This window comes from Juglans microcarpa x Juglans regia, chromosome 3S (genome assembly GCF_004785595.1).
Source record: "Juglans microcarpa x Juglans regia isolate MS1-56 chromosome 3S, Jm3101_v1.0, whole genome shotgun sequence".
Classification (NCBI taxonomy): Eukaryota; Viridiplantae; Streptophyta; class Magnoliopsida; order Fagales; family Juglandaceae; genus Juglans; species Juglans microcarpa x Juglans regia.
This window is the reverse complement of record NC_054599.1, coordinates 22,346,851-22,361,701: the sequence shown is the minus strand read 5'-3', so window position 1 is coordinate 22,361,701 and position 14,851 is coordinate 22,346,851. Positions and strand designations below refer to the sequence as shown.

General features: G+C 35.9%; 2 protein-coding genes and 1 long non-coding RNA gene across 3 annotated transcripts; 1 reads left to right on the top strand and 2 right to left on the bottom strand.

The window, feature by feature from the left end:
- Positions 1 to 946: 946 nt before the first annotated feature.
- LOC121257444 (glyceraldehyde-3-phosphate dehydrogenase A, chloroplastic-like) lies at positions 947 to 4,493 on the top strand. Its single transcript, XM_041158443.1, has 5 exons — positions 947 to 1,116; positions 1,203 to 1,319; positions 1,972 to 2,276; positions 2,389 to 2,633; positions 3,818 to 4,493. The coding sequence occupies exons 1-5, from the start codon at positions 1,075 to 1,077 to the stop codon at positions 4,318 to 4,320; spliced, it is 1,212 nt and encodes a 403-aa protein (XP_041014377.1). The 5' UTR covers positions 947 to 1,074; the 3' UTR covers positions 4,321 to 4,493.
- A 983-nt stretch (positions 4,494 to 5,476) lies between these two features.
- Positions 5,477 to 8,336, bottom strand: LOC121257445 (probable xyloglucan endotransglucosylase/hydrolase protein B). Its single transcript, XM_041158445.1, has 5 exons — positions 8,186 to 8,336; positions 7,862 to 8,052; positions 7,615 to 7,715; positions 7,210 to 7,403; positions 5,477 to 6,039 (listed from the first exon to the last, which is right to left on the bottom strand). The coding sequence occupies exons 2-5, from the start codon at positions 8,046 to 8,048 to the stop codon at positions 5,640 to 5,642; spliced, it is 882 nt and encodes a 293-aa protein (XP_041014379.1). The 5' UTR covers positions 8,049 to 8,052; positions 8,186 to 8,336; the 3' UTR covers positions 5,477 to 5,639.
- Positions 6,330 to 7,203, bottom strand: LOC121257446. The gene is made up of 2 exons (XR_005939214.1): positions 7,044 to 7,203; positions 6,330 to 7,003 (listed from the first exon to the last, which is right to left on the bottom strand). It is a non-coding gene; the product is annotated as an uncharacterized LOC121257446 (long non-coding RNA).
- Positions 8,337 to 14,851: the final 6,515 nt, after the last annotated feature.

Below are 14,851 nucleotides of genomic sequence, written 5' to 3'. Positions count from 1 at the left end.
TTATTCTAATATTATTTTAACTTTATAATATTTCTATTCAATTTTTTCTTTTTCATTTTCTAAAATGTCATAAAATATTTTAACTCAAACTATTTCATTACTATTCACAAATTTTTTATCTTATTTCATCTCATCTATGTAATCAAACGAGACCTAAATCTTCATTAGAGGCTTACTACATCATAAAGGAAAATGATTTGCACCAATTTTGTGCAAGTCTTATTGGAAAATATCCAAAACAATTATTATTATTATTATTTTACCGTCGATCCTACTATTTTCAAATGGATTAAATGAGACTTGTACACCCCGTTGATGTATATATCATTTTCTAAAATTGAGTCTGTTTGTAGTTGCGTTAGTAGTCGTTAAAGTAATTCTAAAATTGTTATATATTAAAGTAATTTTCAATCGAAAAAAAATTAAAAAGTACATTTAAGGAGAACCTTAAATACATCAAATTTGCTTTTTTGAATAATGCGAAATCAAGTTCTAATTTTAAGAGCAAAAAGAACCATATAAATTTCAGATAGTTATAACTTTACCCTTTGATCTTATGCATTGTTGAAAGGATTTCTTCATTATACTTACTGAAAATCTTATTAGACTATTTTCGTTATTATTTGATTATAAGGTTTGATTTATATTCTTATCAAAATTTTTAAAAAATTAAATGGACTGTTATGTCATTTCAACCGCAAAAAGATTTTTTTTAAATAAATTTAATATATTTGAAAGTATTTTAGTATGATTATCAAGCAATAAAAACTATATTACTCACAGCAATTCCAAACAATGCACTGAATATAGTCCAATTGGATGAAAGAATTAACAAGGGTCAAGGGTCACGTAGGGCCAACCCGAAAAGCCAATGGCTTAGGTGCATGGGAGAGAAAGACCGTAAGGTTGATGATGGGGGTGGAAGAAGTAACATGCCACGCAACCACAGCCATAAGTTGAATGAGAGGCTATCGGCAATCTCATCCTCTCCATGTTATCTACCCTCCCACCTCCTGATTTTGAACTCACATTAGCCACTGCTGCTGCTGCTCCTGATCAGGTTGTAAAACAACCATGGCTTCTGCTACTCTCTCTGTGGCCAAGCCGTCTCTCAAGGTCTCTTTTAATACTATCTTGAAAAAACCCATCCATGTCTTCCACATTAGCTTCCACTGACATGATCGATTAGTTTCTGTATTCAGGTAAACAGTCAGGGGTTCTCAGAATTCGCTGGCCTTCGCAGTTCAGCAGCTTCTCTTCCCTTCGCCCGGAAAACCTCCGATGACTTGCTCTCTGTTATTGCCTTCCAGACTTCGGCTGTGAGTTTCAATTTTCTCAACAAAGTTCTCAACTTCTTGTTGGCACTTCATAAGTCATAATGCAATAGAGGAAACAAGTTTGATAAGCTGATACTTCATAATGTTTGCATCGTTTTTACTTCATTTTAACCATAACAAGTGTATGCTAAATTGCTATTTTTTTTACCCAAAAGTACACACTCTTATAATAATTTGGGCTATGATCCACTTGGATGATCCAGTTTCAGCTCAGTGTGATTGATTCTACTTCAAATATAATTGTATCAATTTCCATCGTTGGCGTTGGCAAAGGATCAACCTCTGGTGGCAAGTACCCAAAATGTTGTTTTAGACCAATGATTCACGCAACATGATCAGCTTGAACATAAAATGAAGAAACTCAACGTCGTTGGAGATTTCGTGATTTCATCGCATATTTTGGAATAGAAATTCCTTGCTTTATGTACAACTTGAATGTTTCATTATCTTTCCAGTTGCATTGTGTATGTTTAGTGACACCCAACGTGGGCCGCATTCCTTTGATTCAGTGAAGATTAATTTGCAAAATAACAAAATATGCGATAGAATAAAAATACTTTTCGTTTTTAATTACCTTTAGGCAGAATTGGAGTTCTCAACGTAGGTATATATTGAGTATTGGACATTTTTGTAGGTGGGCAGCAACGGTGGTTACAGGAAGGGAGTGGTGGAGGCCAAGCTGAAGGTGGCGATCAATGGATTTGGGAGAATCGGAAGGAACTTCTTGAGGTGTTGGCATGGCCGGAAGGACTCCCCACTAGACGTCATTGCCATCAACGACACAGGCGGTGTCAAGCAGGCCTCCCATCTTCTCAAGTACGACTCCACCCTCGGCATCTTTGATGCCGACGTTAAGCCCGTTGGTGATAATGGCATCTCAGTTGACGGAAAAGTCATCAAAGTTGTCTCAAACCGCAACCCCGTCAACCTTCCCTGGAAGTAAGTTCAAATTTTGACTCCAAAAATGGAACGCCTCATCTATTCTGTTCAAGTCTGGGCATGGAGGAATAGCTCGTATATAGAGTAACTCAAAAAAGGGTGGTTTGCGCAGGGACTTGGAGATAGACCTGGTGATCGAAGGGACGGGGGTGTTTGTGGACAGGGATGGTGCTGGAAAGCACATACAGGCAGGGGCCAAGAAGGTGCTCATCACTGCTCCGGGGAAAGGTGACATACCCACATACGTGGTTGGGGTTAATGCCGACGCCTACAACCCGGATGAGCCCATCATCAGCAATGCCTCCTGCACCACCAATTGCCTTGCCCCCTTTGTCAAGGTGCTCGACCAGAAATTCGGTAACTTTCCTCTCACCTCCGCCTTTCTCTGCATCTCGCCTTTCTAATCTTTTTTATAAATATATGCCCAAACCATTCGTTGATATTTTCCTTCCAGAATGACTGCTCAACAGCAATTAGGTTTCCTCCTCAGTGATCGATGATATTGCTTTGTCTTTCTCTCCTTAAATCTGTAGCTCTGTTAAAGACTGTTTCCATGGGTGCCTCATGGAGGATAGTTTATCCAAGTCTCAGCCATTATCTTAGTATTTTCATTCAGTTGTATTCACCAAGCTACAAACACTCCCCAACATTCTGCCCGTTAGATTGAGAGAAAAGTTCTTAGTTTTCCGATTGCAAAGCTTAACCCTGTCATTTGTACCCTCACCTGTTGGCCATATAACTTCCTCAATTTTGGCACAATCACCTTTTCAAATATCCCAAGTAGCATTGCTATTGGCATCTTAGTGGCTTAAGAATTGGAAGTCCTACCCAACCTCAACACCCTCTAGTCTTGTATACATTTGGTTTTTTTTGGAGGATGGAAAGAACAATCTCTCCCCGTGGGAGATTTTTTTTTATCATATTCGTACAATGTGTGCAGTGCAATGGGAAATAAGCATGGAATGGCAAAGTTAAAGAATATGCAAAAGATGTAAAGAGAAATACTTTCTAAAAACTAAATTCTGTATTTCTAAAGATCATAAGTTGTTTTTATTGGCATCTGCATAGCCTATAGACTGCAGAGAGCTTTTAGAAACGGTCAAAAATTAAAATGCTTGACTTTATACACCTGAGCAATGAAAAGGAAAGAGGAGACAGGCTTCATACTGATCTATGATTGTCTAGGATTCTCTTCATCTCTTAGTTTATCCACTTGGCCCTCTTATTCCAACTTGAAAACATTTTTTACCAGTCATTGAGAATAATATTTACAGCATATTGTTCTTGCATGATCTGTTCTGTGCCTTCTCTGCTTGGATTTGGGCACCATCTTGGGATAATTGCACATGTAGTCAAGATGAATGTTTGGGGTTGGCATTAATTACTGTCTTAGTAAATATTTTTCTATAAGAAGTTTTCCTTTCGGTTATCTCATCACTCTTTGTAATCATGAATATTTCAGCAATCCTACTAATTCCTCCGGCATGGTCATGACTTATACGACATGTCCATAGTGACTAATGTAAAATATCATATCTCAGGCATCATCAAAGGTACCATGACAACCACCCATTCCTACACCGGAGACCAGAGGCTTCTTGATGCAAGCCACCGTGATCTTCGCCGTGCACGAGCTGCAGCCCTCAACATAGTCCCAACTTCCACTGGTGCCGCAAAAGCCGTGGCCCTTGTTCTTCCTAGTTTGAAAGGGAAGTTGAATGGCATTGCCCTCCGTGTGCCCACGCCTAATGTCTCAGTTGTTGACCTCGTTGTTCAAGTGTCAAAGAAGACCTTTGCAGAGGAGGTAAATGAAGCTTTCAGATCTACTGCTGAAAAAGAGCTCAAGGGTATCCTATCTGTGTGCGATGAACCTCTTGTCTCAGTGGACTTTAGGTGCAGTGATGTGTCTTCAACTGTGGACTCTTCACTAACTATGGTTATGGGAGATGACATGGTTAAGGTGATTGCTTGGTATGACAATGAGTGGGGTTATTCGCAGAGGGTAGTTGATCTTGCTGACATTGTTGCCAACAATTGGAAGTGATCTTCGATTTCCTGCTGTTTCTGGACTTGTCTCCCAGTTTTCTTGTAGATTTATGATTTTTAAGATATGTAATCAGATGTGAACCTGATATTTTTTTTTTTTTTTTAGATGAGTACTGGTTTTATTCATCCAGCTATCAGAAGAAATGCAAAGCAGCAACCTATTTGAAATAATCAGAGAGCAACAAGCAAACAATAAAAAGCTGAGAAGTAAAATTGCGCAACTGTGGGTACTAGTAACAGGAACTGAATTAAGATCAGAGGTAACTGCATAATATTTCTTTCCCAATTTCATAAAACAAATACAGAATTGATGAAAAAAGCCCATGATTTTTAATCTGGTATGAATCAAACTCTATAAATATAGATGCATATATAAATATACGAGTAATGTTACTCATTATCCCAATTCTCATTATCTTATGATGTGATATTACATAATTAAAGACTATTTATTATATTCTACTTATAAACTTATCATCTAACATCATATTATGAGATGATAAGAAAATGATGAGAAAATAAACGATGAATAGATTTTTTCTAAATATACATATAATTTATATAGAAACACTTATTTCTTCCCACAAAAAGTCTAATAAAAGAAGTAAAATTAACTCTTTATAAAGCCCAAGATGAATTTATTCTTAAGCCATATGAGACTTCTCAATACACCCCCTTACGTGTGGACCAATATTTCCGGTACTATTATGGAATAGATTGCAGAAACTCATCATCAATTATATATTAACTTGCTCTAATACCATATAGCAACACTCATTTCTCTCCATAAAAAAAAAAAAAATTAAAAAAAAAAACTAATAAGAGGAGTGGAGTTATTCCTGATGAATTTATTTCTAAACTATGTGAAACTTTCTCAATGGTTTATAGTTTCATCTTTTTTGGGTGAGAATTGAAACTGTGTAGGAAGATGAAGTAGAAAAAGCAGGACACAAAAACTCGTAGCCTTGTAAGGTGTTGTTATTAATGCACATGCAAAGTCGGCACCTTTCGCGTGAATCTTTAATTGCATCAACATAAATCATTAAAAAACCCAAATAGCCAAGCATGTGAATACACGAATCTCTGGATACCTGTCCTAACATGCAAATCTTCTGATCATCAGATCAATTAATTTAAACCATATATTAGTATAAAGATAGATAAAGCCAGCACTCCCCATCATAAATCAATATCTATCAAAGTGATAAACATAAGAAATCTCGTAAAAATGTTAAGATAAAAGAAAAATCACGACATTAATTCATATGTTAAAAATAAATAAATGGTAGTAGTAGAGTAGGGCAGTAGGAGGGATGATTATATGTCTCTGTCGCGCTTGCACTCTGGAGGGAGGGAAGGGAATCTGACTCTGTCATTGCAATAGTTGTAAATGGTGTATTTGCTGCGAACCCACTTGAGGCGTCTGTACTGATATCCGTCCAGGTCCTGGAACTCCTTCTGGTCCCACCATCTCTTCCCCTGGGTGTCGCAGAACTTGGCCTGGACAGAGGCCTCGCAGCCGTCGACGTGGAAGCTCTTGTATGTGGCTATGAACGGTGCCTTGGACCAGTCTGTCTTTTCCAGCCCACCTCTGGTCGCCCAGTCATCGGCGTTCCAGAGGCTTGAGTATATCTTCATGGGTTGGTTGAATGGGAATTTCACTCCCAAATCCTTGCAGTTCTTGAACACCCGAATGGGCACATCGTCCACCAAGAATCTGCACGTTATTAAAATAAATAAATAAAATATTAACTGTATTTAAAAAAAAAAAACTTAAAAATTTAAATAATAAAAATATTTCTTCTCATCATTATAATTTTTTTAAATTCATATAAAATATAATAAAAAATTTAACTTTTTTTAAATCTCAAAACAACAATCATATTAAAAAATAATATTTTAATAATATTTTATTTAATTTTAAATTTTTATCTAAAATTATCTATTTTAAAATCTCATAAGTACAACTAAATTATAAAATTTAAAATCTAAATTTTGAATTTAAAAAAAATTAAAAAACTGAAGTAATAACTAATAAAAAAAATTAAAAATTTACATTTATCTCCCGCCCAATCTCCCATTCCACGTGAAGACAAGCTAATATTTATTCAGGTTTCGAAAGAAACAAAAGTCAAAAAGCGAATCCGCTAAAAACTATTGGTTTTTGAAAGTTATGTCGGCATCAACGTTGAAAAGCAAGACCCGTGAGGCCAACAATCCTCGTTCCTGATGACTGAAGTTGACACTAATGGGACACTTCCCAACTTCTCATTGTTGTTCTTATTCTGTTGGAAAATCCTGTTTACATGTGCGATATCTGTATCCCCGCTGATTGCGGCCAGATATTGGATGTTGATGAGTTCTAAAAATGTCTTTTAAAAGAATGCAAGATATCAGGGGAGGAGCTTCATCAAAGCAGTTTTTTATTTTGTCGGGAAATAAAGGGTCCTTGTGAATAACTTCATGTGATAACTCGGAAGATCGTAATTCAAAGGAGATCGAGATTAAATAGTTATTAATTCTACAAAAACAGGGTGATAAGAGTCTTCTTAAAACATTCGGATTAAGTGATATTCAGAATGATCAACATCTCAACTAAAAAAGAGACAAATAGAACTGTGGACGTTTAGGAAAATCTAATCCAAACAAACAGCATCTGATTGTATCAAACGGGGGGGGACCTTGTTTCCCACAAAAGTTGCAGCCTTTAGAGATCGAGACTTTGTTAGAGTTCGGGAGACGCTCCTATTTTCCATTTTGCTATCTAAATACTTAGATACGAGCAACATCATCGAGCAACATCATCGTAAAGGATCTAATACGGTAATTTTCAAACTAAATGCAGAAATGAAAAGAAAGATCACGGAGAGAGAAGAGAGGAACTAACACAATCTGATACAGATTCCAGAGAACGGAGTAGGAGTGGTAGGATTTGGTTGGGTCAAACCAAAGATAAATCCTCTGTTCTCTGTCTCCCTTCCCTCCTGTGAAGACATTTGTCTGTAAAATATAAGGCTGCCCCGTCCTGTTCCCCAAGAACTCGAAGTCTATTTCATCGTGCTCCGAGTTTTGAGATGATAGCTGCCGCATGAATACTTTAAGATCAGTTCTATACAGGAAACAAGATATCTTGAACTAGGGACCAAAAAAAAAAAAAAAAGCCCCGAAATCTGCCTAAAAGTCTCTGCTTTTTCAACCAACGAGCCAACACTACGCATCTGTTGGTGAAAGAAAAGACCTTCCTACTGATGTGCAAGAAAACCGACAAGAAAATGCGATGAAAATCACTCACGTAGAAGGCAGTAACAGTTCCGGCAGAATCCCCTGGAACTAACTTGATTTGCATACTGAAGTGCCCGAACAGGTAAGAACCCTTGGATTGGAAACCAGTACCTTTTTTTTCAGAATCCAGCACAGAAGTGTAGGGAGAATGTTAGCGATAACGGCAAGGAAGATACTTATACAAAGACTTATTTTACGAATCGATGGCATTTGTCTATTTATGGGAAAAAAGAATAGTTTTTTGTAGCTCTTTTTACCAGTGTATTTGTCGAGGTGGAGCTGAATCTCAGAGCCTCCATTAAAGTACTTAATGTGATCAAAAGCCCAAGTCGGCATATAGTTTCTACCGAATGGCACGTGTACGGGCTGCCTCGGAGCAGCTCCCAGAGTTCCGGGGACAACGAAAAGGAAACCCAGTAGCAGAGTCCACAAATAAGAAGCCATTTTCCTGCATAAACAAAAAAGAAAAAAAAAAACAACGCTTTCAATGTAGTGGAGGAAAAAACAGACTCAGGAGTATTCTAACGATAGATGAAAGTAAGAAAGTAAGGCAATGAGACTATAGTCTTCCGGAGCAGTACCTGGCCACAGGGAGAGAGAGAGAGAGAGAGAGAGAGAGAGAGAGAGAGTAGTAAGGGTGTGGCGAGGAAAAGTGGAGGAGGGGGAGGCCTTTTTGTAGGTGTCTGATTTTATCTACATACACATACAATACGATTAATAGGTCATCTGCTGCAACATTAATTTACTAAGTAACACATGGACAAGATTAATGACTCGCAACTTTAATAATAGCAAGGAGGATACAGCTATATCAATGGCGGTGGTAACTGGTGGAGGCTTTTCTTTCTAGTCAATTTTATTTTTAATGATTCTCCCTTTTAGCGAAAGTTTTCTAGTTGTTACTCAATTCTGAAATCTTTCATTTTATTATTATAATTTTATTAAATTTTTTTATAAAATATAATAAATAATTTAACTTTTAAATCTCAAAATAATATTAACATTAAAAAATAATATTTTATTCAACTTTCAACTTTCATAAAAAACTATTTTATCTTATCTCATTATCCAAACAAGAGTCTATTTGGGGTCATAGATGGCATTTTTCAACTTACACACATATCTAAAAAAATTAGGATTTACAAATCTAGGAGGTTGCTGCATGTAGATTGCCTCCTCCAAGTCAGCATGTAGGAATGCATTCTGGATTTTAAGTTGATGTAGTAGCCAGTTGGAGGAAACAACCAAAGAGATGAGGAGTCTAATAGTTATGGGTTTGACAATAGGGAAAAATGTTTCGTGGTAATTAATTCTGGCCTACTGATGAAAACCCTTGGCTACAAGGCGAGTTTTGCACCGTTCAATAGTTCCACCAGCTCACCGTTTAGCTTTGAGGATCCACTTTAGTCCTGAGATAATGAACGATGGAGAGAATGGTACTAAATCTTAGGTGGAGTTATTCAATAAAGTTTGGAATTCAATTTTCATGGCATTTCGCCATTCGGGATATTTGGACGCTTCAGTATATGATTTGGGTTCTCCAGGGATATCAGTGATTTCAGAAACCGTGAGAGAGAGGGAGGGGTTTGGATGGGGGCCGCGGGATGGTGCCATCAGTGCGTGTTCGAGGACACCGCATGTTGGCTTTCGATCGCGTAATCATAGGATGAGTTGGATGAGGAGATGCTTTTGCAGGTGAAATCAAGGAAGGACATTGCGAAGGGGGTGGCGGCACGGACATGGCTTTCGATCGTGTAACCATAGGATGAATATGCTTGGTGAGGGATGACAAAGTTGCATATGCCAATTGTAAGATGAAGTACGTTCACCAATGAGAGCATGAGGGGAGGCGGCGATGGAGGGTGAGGCCTAAACATCTATGGGTAGTACATACAACTATACAAGCCATTTCTAACAGTGCCCTGAAGAAGAACCTCTCGGGTGTGCAAATCCAAATTGTCTAAGCAAAATTGACGAACTGACAAAAGATCTTTTGTAATTAAAGAAACATGCAAGAGTTGAGGCGGAAGAAAATTGCCAGAGAATGTATGTAAATGAGCTGAGCCGGTATGCTGAATCGGAATAGTGGAACCATCCCCAATACTGACTTGATCAGATCCCTGATAGGATATTGAATCCAGGTTGAGGTTATTGAAATCTCTAGTGAAATGATTTGTGGCGGCCGTATCTAGAAACCAGGTGTTAAGGTGGGGTGAAAGTGAGGGTGAATGAGTGGTTGTGAGGTTGGTTGAGATGGATGGTGGGGCTAGAGCTTGATAGGTATGATTAAACCTGTGATAATAGGACAGAGCTGTATGTCCAATTTTATGGCATACTTGACAGGTAGGGTGTTGATCAGTTCGATTGAAAAAATAGTTGGTGCCACCACAACCTCCTCCACGGCCTCGTCTAGGACCTCAACCACCTCTGCCTCTATTGGATGAAGAAATTGATGAAGGTGAGGATGACTTTGCGATGGTAAAGTGAGCTGCTAAAGGGTTTCCAAACAATAGTATTTGGGTTTGTTGGGCTAGTCTAGACTCATGATTGAGAAAATAGCTATAGGTTTGATGTGGGGATAAAGTGTCAGCCCGTGTGGTAAGAGATGTTACCAAGGAAACATAATCGATGCCGAGGCCAGCTAGAAGATATACAGAAAATTTAGTTGGAGATAAAGGGGTGCCCTACGACACTTAGTGATGCAGCTAGAGTTTTGGCCTTGTGAAAGTAATTAGTTATGGATTTTGGTCCCTTCTTGAGAATATCAAGTTAAAATTGGGTCTGCATGTTGTGAGCAGAAGACTTGGCAATGGATAAGTTTTGCAAGGTGGTCCAAACCCCATGGGAGGTTGTACACTCAAATATATGTGCCAACACATGTTGAGATAAAGAAGAATTAAAAACAGAAATAATAAGTTGATATAGCAAATTCTATTTTGTGTATTTTGAGTTATGGTTGCAGTCGATCATGGGAGAAGGCATAACAGAAAAGCCATCCACATGACTGAATAACTAGTTTCCTTTGAGAAAATGAAACATTTGAGCTTTCCACAGCAATAATTGTCTATGGTGAGTTTAATGGTAACAAAATGGTTGGCAAAGTTGATGGTGGATGTGTTGACAATGGGGAGGGGTTCTGGGTTGAGTTTTCGGACGAAATGGATGAGTCATTTTTCTGTAAAGGGACGACGTGAGTCTTATTGGACTCTGGATACCATATTGAAATGAAAATGTAATTGATAGACAAGGTGTTTGATGAAATGCCTCAAAGGATCACTTTCATAATTTATATATTAATTCTCTACATAGTCATGCCTTTTTACAAAGTTTATATAGATGATTTTCACAATAGAATACTCTCCACATATATGACACGTGTCTCACATAATATAATTCTGTAACACGTGTCTCAAAAGATCACTTTCATAATTTATAATATAATTCTGTTTACAAGACCATTCTCATGACAACTCACTCTTTCCTTTATGCAGAATTGTTCTAGAGTCTTCTGTAGGTGTACTGCAAAGTTCTCCTTTGATCTGCTGGTTCCTTCGAGGAAATCCTGTCCCTTCGATCACTTGGCCACCCCGAATCTCTAAAGAACAGCAAAGAACTTGGGCCCCTGTGTTTACTAGTTGGATCCAACTGGTTCCTTCTTTTGTCTTCTGTAGAAGTGCTTGCGTCTGAGTTTTTTTTTTTTTCCGGCAGCTTAATGAGTATGGCTGAGTATTGATAATGGATTAGTTAAATGTCAATATAAATTTAAATTTTAGTTAGATGTGAAAAAAAAATTTTATATTAGATTAGTCAATAATTCAAAGTTTAAGATTTTATGAATAGTAAATTTTAAGTCCTCTCTAAACATGACTAGCTATTATTTATAATAAAAAGTAATATTTAATTATTTCATCACTTTTCTCTCTTTTTGAATGGTAAAACATTATTTATACTAATTGATAGAGTAGATACATTATTTCTACAAAGTATACAGATTTAAGAAATATATAAATTGTATTTGAAAAAGAATATATATATTATATTATTATTTTAACTTTATAATGATTAGTCCAATGTGGACTCACCTAGTCAAAAATTGATATTATAATTAAAAATTAAGATTCTAATTAAACTTTAGACTTGATAATTACTAGACCATTACCAATGCTCTAAGAAAATATTTTCCCCAGATTCAAGAACCCGGGCCATTATTTTTGTCATCCAAATATGCATGCAAACAGATGATGATCATGATAATATGATTGTGTGGCTAAAGTTTGTAAGAGCATGATTATTTTTGTTTTTCTTTTATTTCTGAATTAAAAATATCACAACATAACCTTCTTATATAATTTTAAAAAAAAAATTCAATTAACTAGTGTAATAATGTAAATTAATTTAAAATAAATTTAATTTTATAAAATTAAAAAAAAATAGTAAATTAGTAATAAAAAGAAACGACCGGTTTATATTCGTAATCTATCTCAATCTATTTTAACTTATCTTACTATTATTCACTACTATTTAATAATTTTAACTCATAAATTTTATTACTATTTACAACCCATCTTATTATTATTCATAATCTATTTTATTACTATTCATAATTCCTTTAAATTCATTTTCGAATCAAAGGATACCTTAAGAGTATCATAGTATTCGGTAGTATTATTTGAACTTGAAGGAAAGGTCCAAGCGTGGCTGTTTACGAAGGATGATGATAAAGGAATAAGGCTGGGAGGAAGTGGGGTCCAGAGGACTTGAAAACATGTGGCTGGTCTGCCGACTGCACACCAACAGAAGACTGTCAACCTGTGCACATGGCCCATCAATACTCAGCCATGAAAACCCTCGTAATAATAATAAATAATAATAATAAGCTGCTATTCGTATCTGATAATAGAGCAGAGAGAGAGAGAGAGAGATGACATTTTGGGTATCAAGGGATTCCAGAATTAGAGAATTGGTAACTGCCACTGAACTGGCCTCGTGTGCTGCGTTCCAGCTCCATTCAAGCTGCCTCTCCTCATCCACTCCACATTCTCGGCAGATTCTAATTGGTCAGCACCCATCAATTTTTCTTCTCTCTCCTCTTTTTCCCTTAAAAAAATATCTTACTCTCAATCAACGTAACGTCCAATTCATTATCTATATATTTAATTCGGGGTTTTCTTTTTCTAGATGATTTTATGAGAAATGATTGTCCTCGTAACGAAAGGAATTGAATTTAAGCTCCTAATCATGAACCACATATATAGTTTATATAACAAAAATTTAATGTACAGTAAATTCTACATATTTTTTATACTTTCTATTAATGTGATTAGTTACGTTAATTTTTTTAATATAAAATAATTATTTTAATTAATTATATCAATAAATATAAAAAAAATATATAAAAATGACTATACGTAATGAAATCCTTTATATAAATCAAGGATGATGCCATTCAACCCAAAAGTAAACATTAAATTCGAGTTGCTACATCTGTAATTCATCCGGCCGACCAATGAGCATACAAGGACTAATAAAGGCAAGTTTAATGGCACAACAAATTTCCCATAACTAACTCTTTCCTACCGTCATTAACGCGAGACATTTGAAAAAATGTGTGCGAGACTTTGGATTGGGGTTGCGGCTAGCTTAGCCTGCGCCAGTCATGCATGCGCTCAGATAACGCGTTGCGGCCACTTGAAGGCAGGCAGCCGCGGTGCGGGGTTCATTCTCAGACTCCAATCATCCATTGCATGCGGCCAAGAACGCGCTCTGATAAATGCAAGCCGTTGAAGAGATCAAAGGAGTAAAGCAGCCACGCATTATGCAGACACGTTTCCACCCCAACACCACCACTACAAATCAATCAATGATCGAGCGTCTCCTTTGGTTTGGGGCATTCCCAATAAAGTCTAAACACGCACATGTTTGGTTTTTTAGCGAACTGGCCCTTTATCATATAATTCCACATGCAATCACCAAGCAGTGCATGAATGATGTATTTGGATGGAAAGAATATATTCTTTATTTTTTTTTTATCATCGTCTCATCGTCAATGCAGAATTAGATGATAAGTTCACAAATAAAATATAAAAAAATAGTCTCCAATCATCAACATAAACTCAACAATCAAAAACCAAAAGGAAACAAAAATAACAAACCATAGCCAGATGACCACCAACGCAAAAATAAGGATCAAGGAGAAAATCTATGAGACAATAACTTTGTACACTTTCAAATAAACTTATGTAACAGATTCACATGTACCAACACTTCTATAAATAATAGACGTTGATCCTCATTTGATTCATTGAGAAAAACATTTCTTATACAATCTGTCTTTCATACTTCTTTAATTTAATGCCACATAATGAGATGATAAGGAAATAATAATAATTGAGATGATAAATAACATTACTTATTTAGATGTGTTGTTTATCTGGCATGTGACGTGTCAACTTAGGCGATATCTGGAAAGGAAAATGATAGAATTATTACCATCCTATTACTCATTTACTACTCTTTTGTATTTGATTTCTTTTTAATTTTTTAGTTTATTTAATGGTTAAGGAAGTGACAATTAATAAAATTATATATATTTTTAATTTTTTTCTTAATAATTAAGAATGTTAAAAAAATATTTAAAAATATATATATATATATATATACTATAAATAATAAATAGATAGTAAAAAGATAATCATCCTATCACTATTCCTGTGGAAAACAACATAGTAAATATACTTCAAAATGTTTTAACTTTTTCTTTTAATAAAAAAGGAATATTAAAAGCGAAATTCTCAAAATGGAACGGCCATGCCATGCTCACCAATCTCAGACAATTTCATCGGGGTACTGAATCCTAAGCACAAATTTGTGGTGTCGGATCGGACTTGGTGCCTTTCAAGGTTGGAGTAAACGAGGTTAATGGATTCCATTCCAGTTTCCACGTGAGTACTGTTCAGTGGCAGTACTGATAAGGATTTTACTTTAAGCACACAATCTATTTTTTTATAAGGACTGTTATATCAATAAAATAATTATATAAATTAATATAGTTTAATTTATTTTATAATTTTTTATAAGTTAGAGTATTTCTTTTTTTCTATTCATGTAATAGTAAATATTTTTTATTTTATGGGATCTATGTTTAGAAGGAACGCTATGTGGGCTAGAATTCTAGGACCCAAGGCTCAGAGGTCGAAGTTATATTCAATCAGCCATTTGGGCTTTTATATAAATGTTTAGACTTTTTG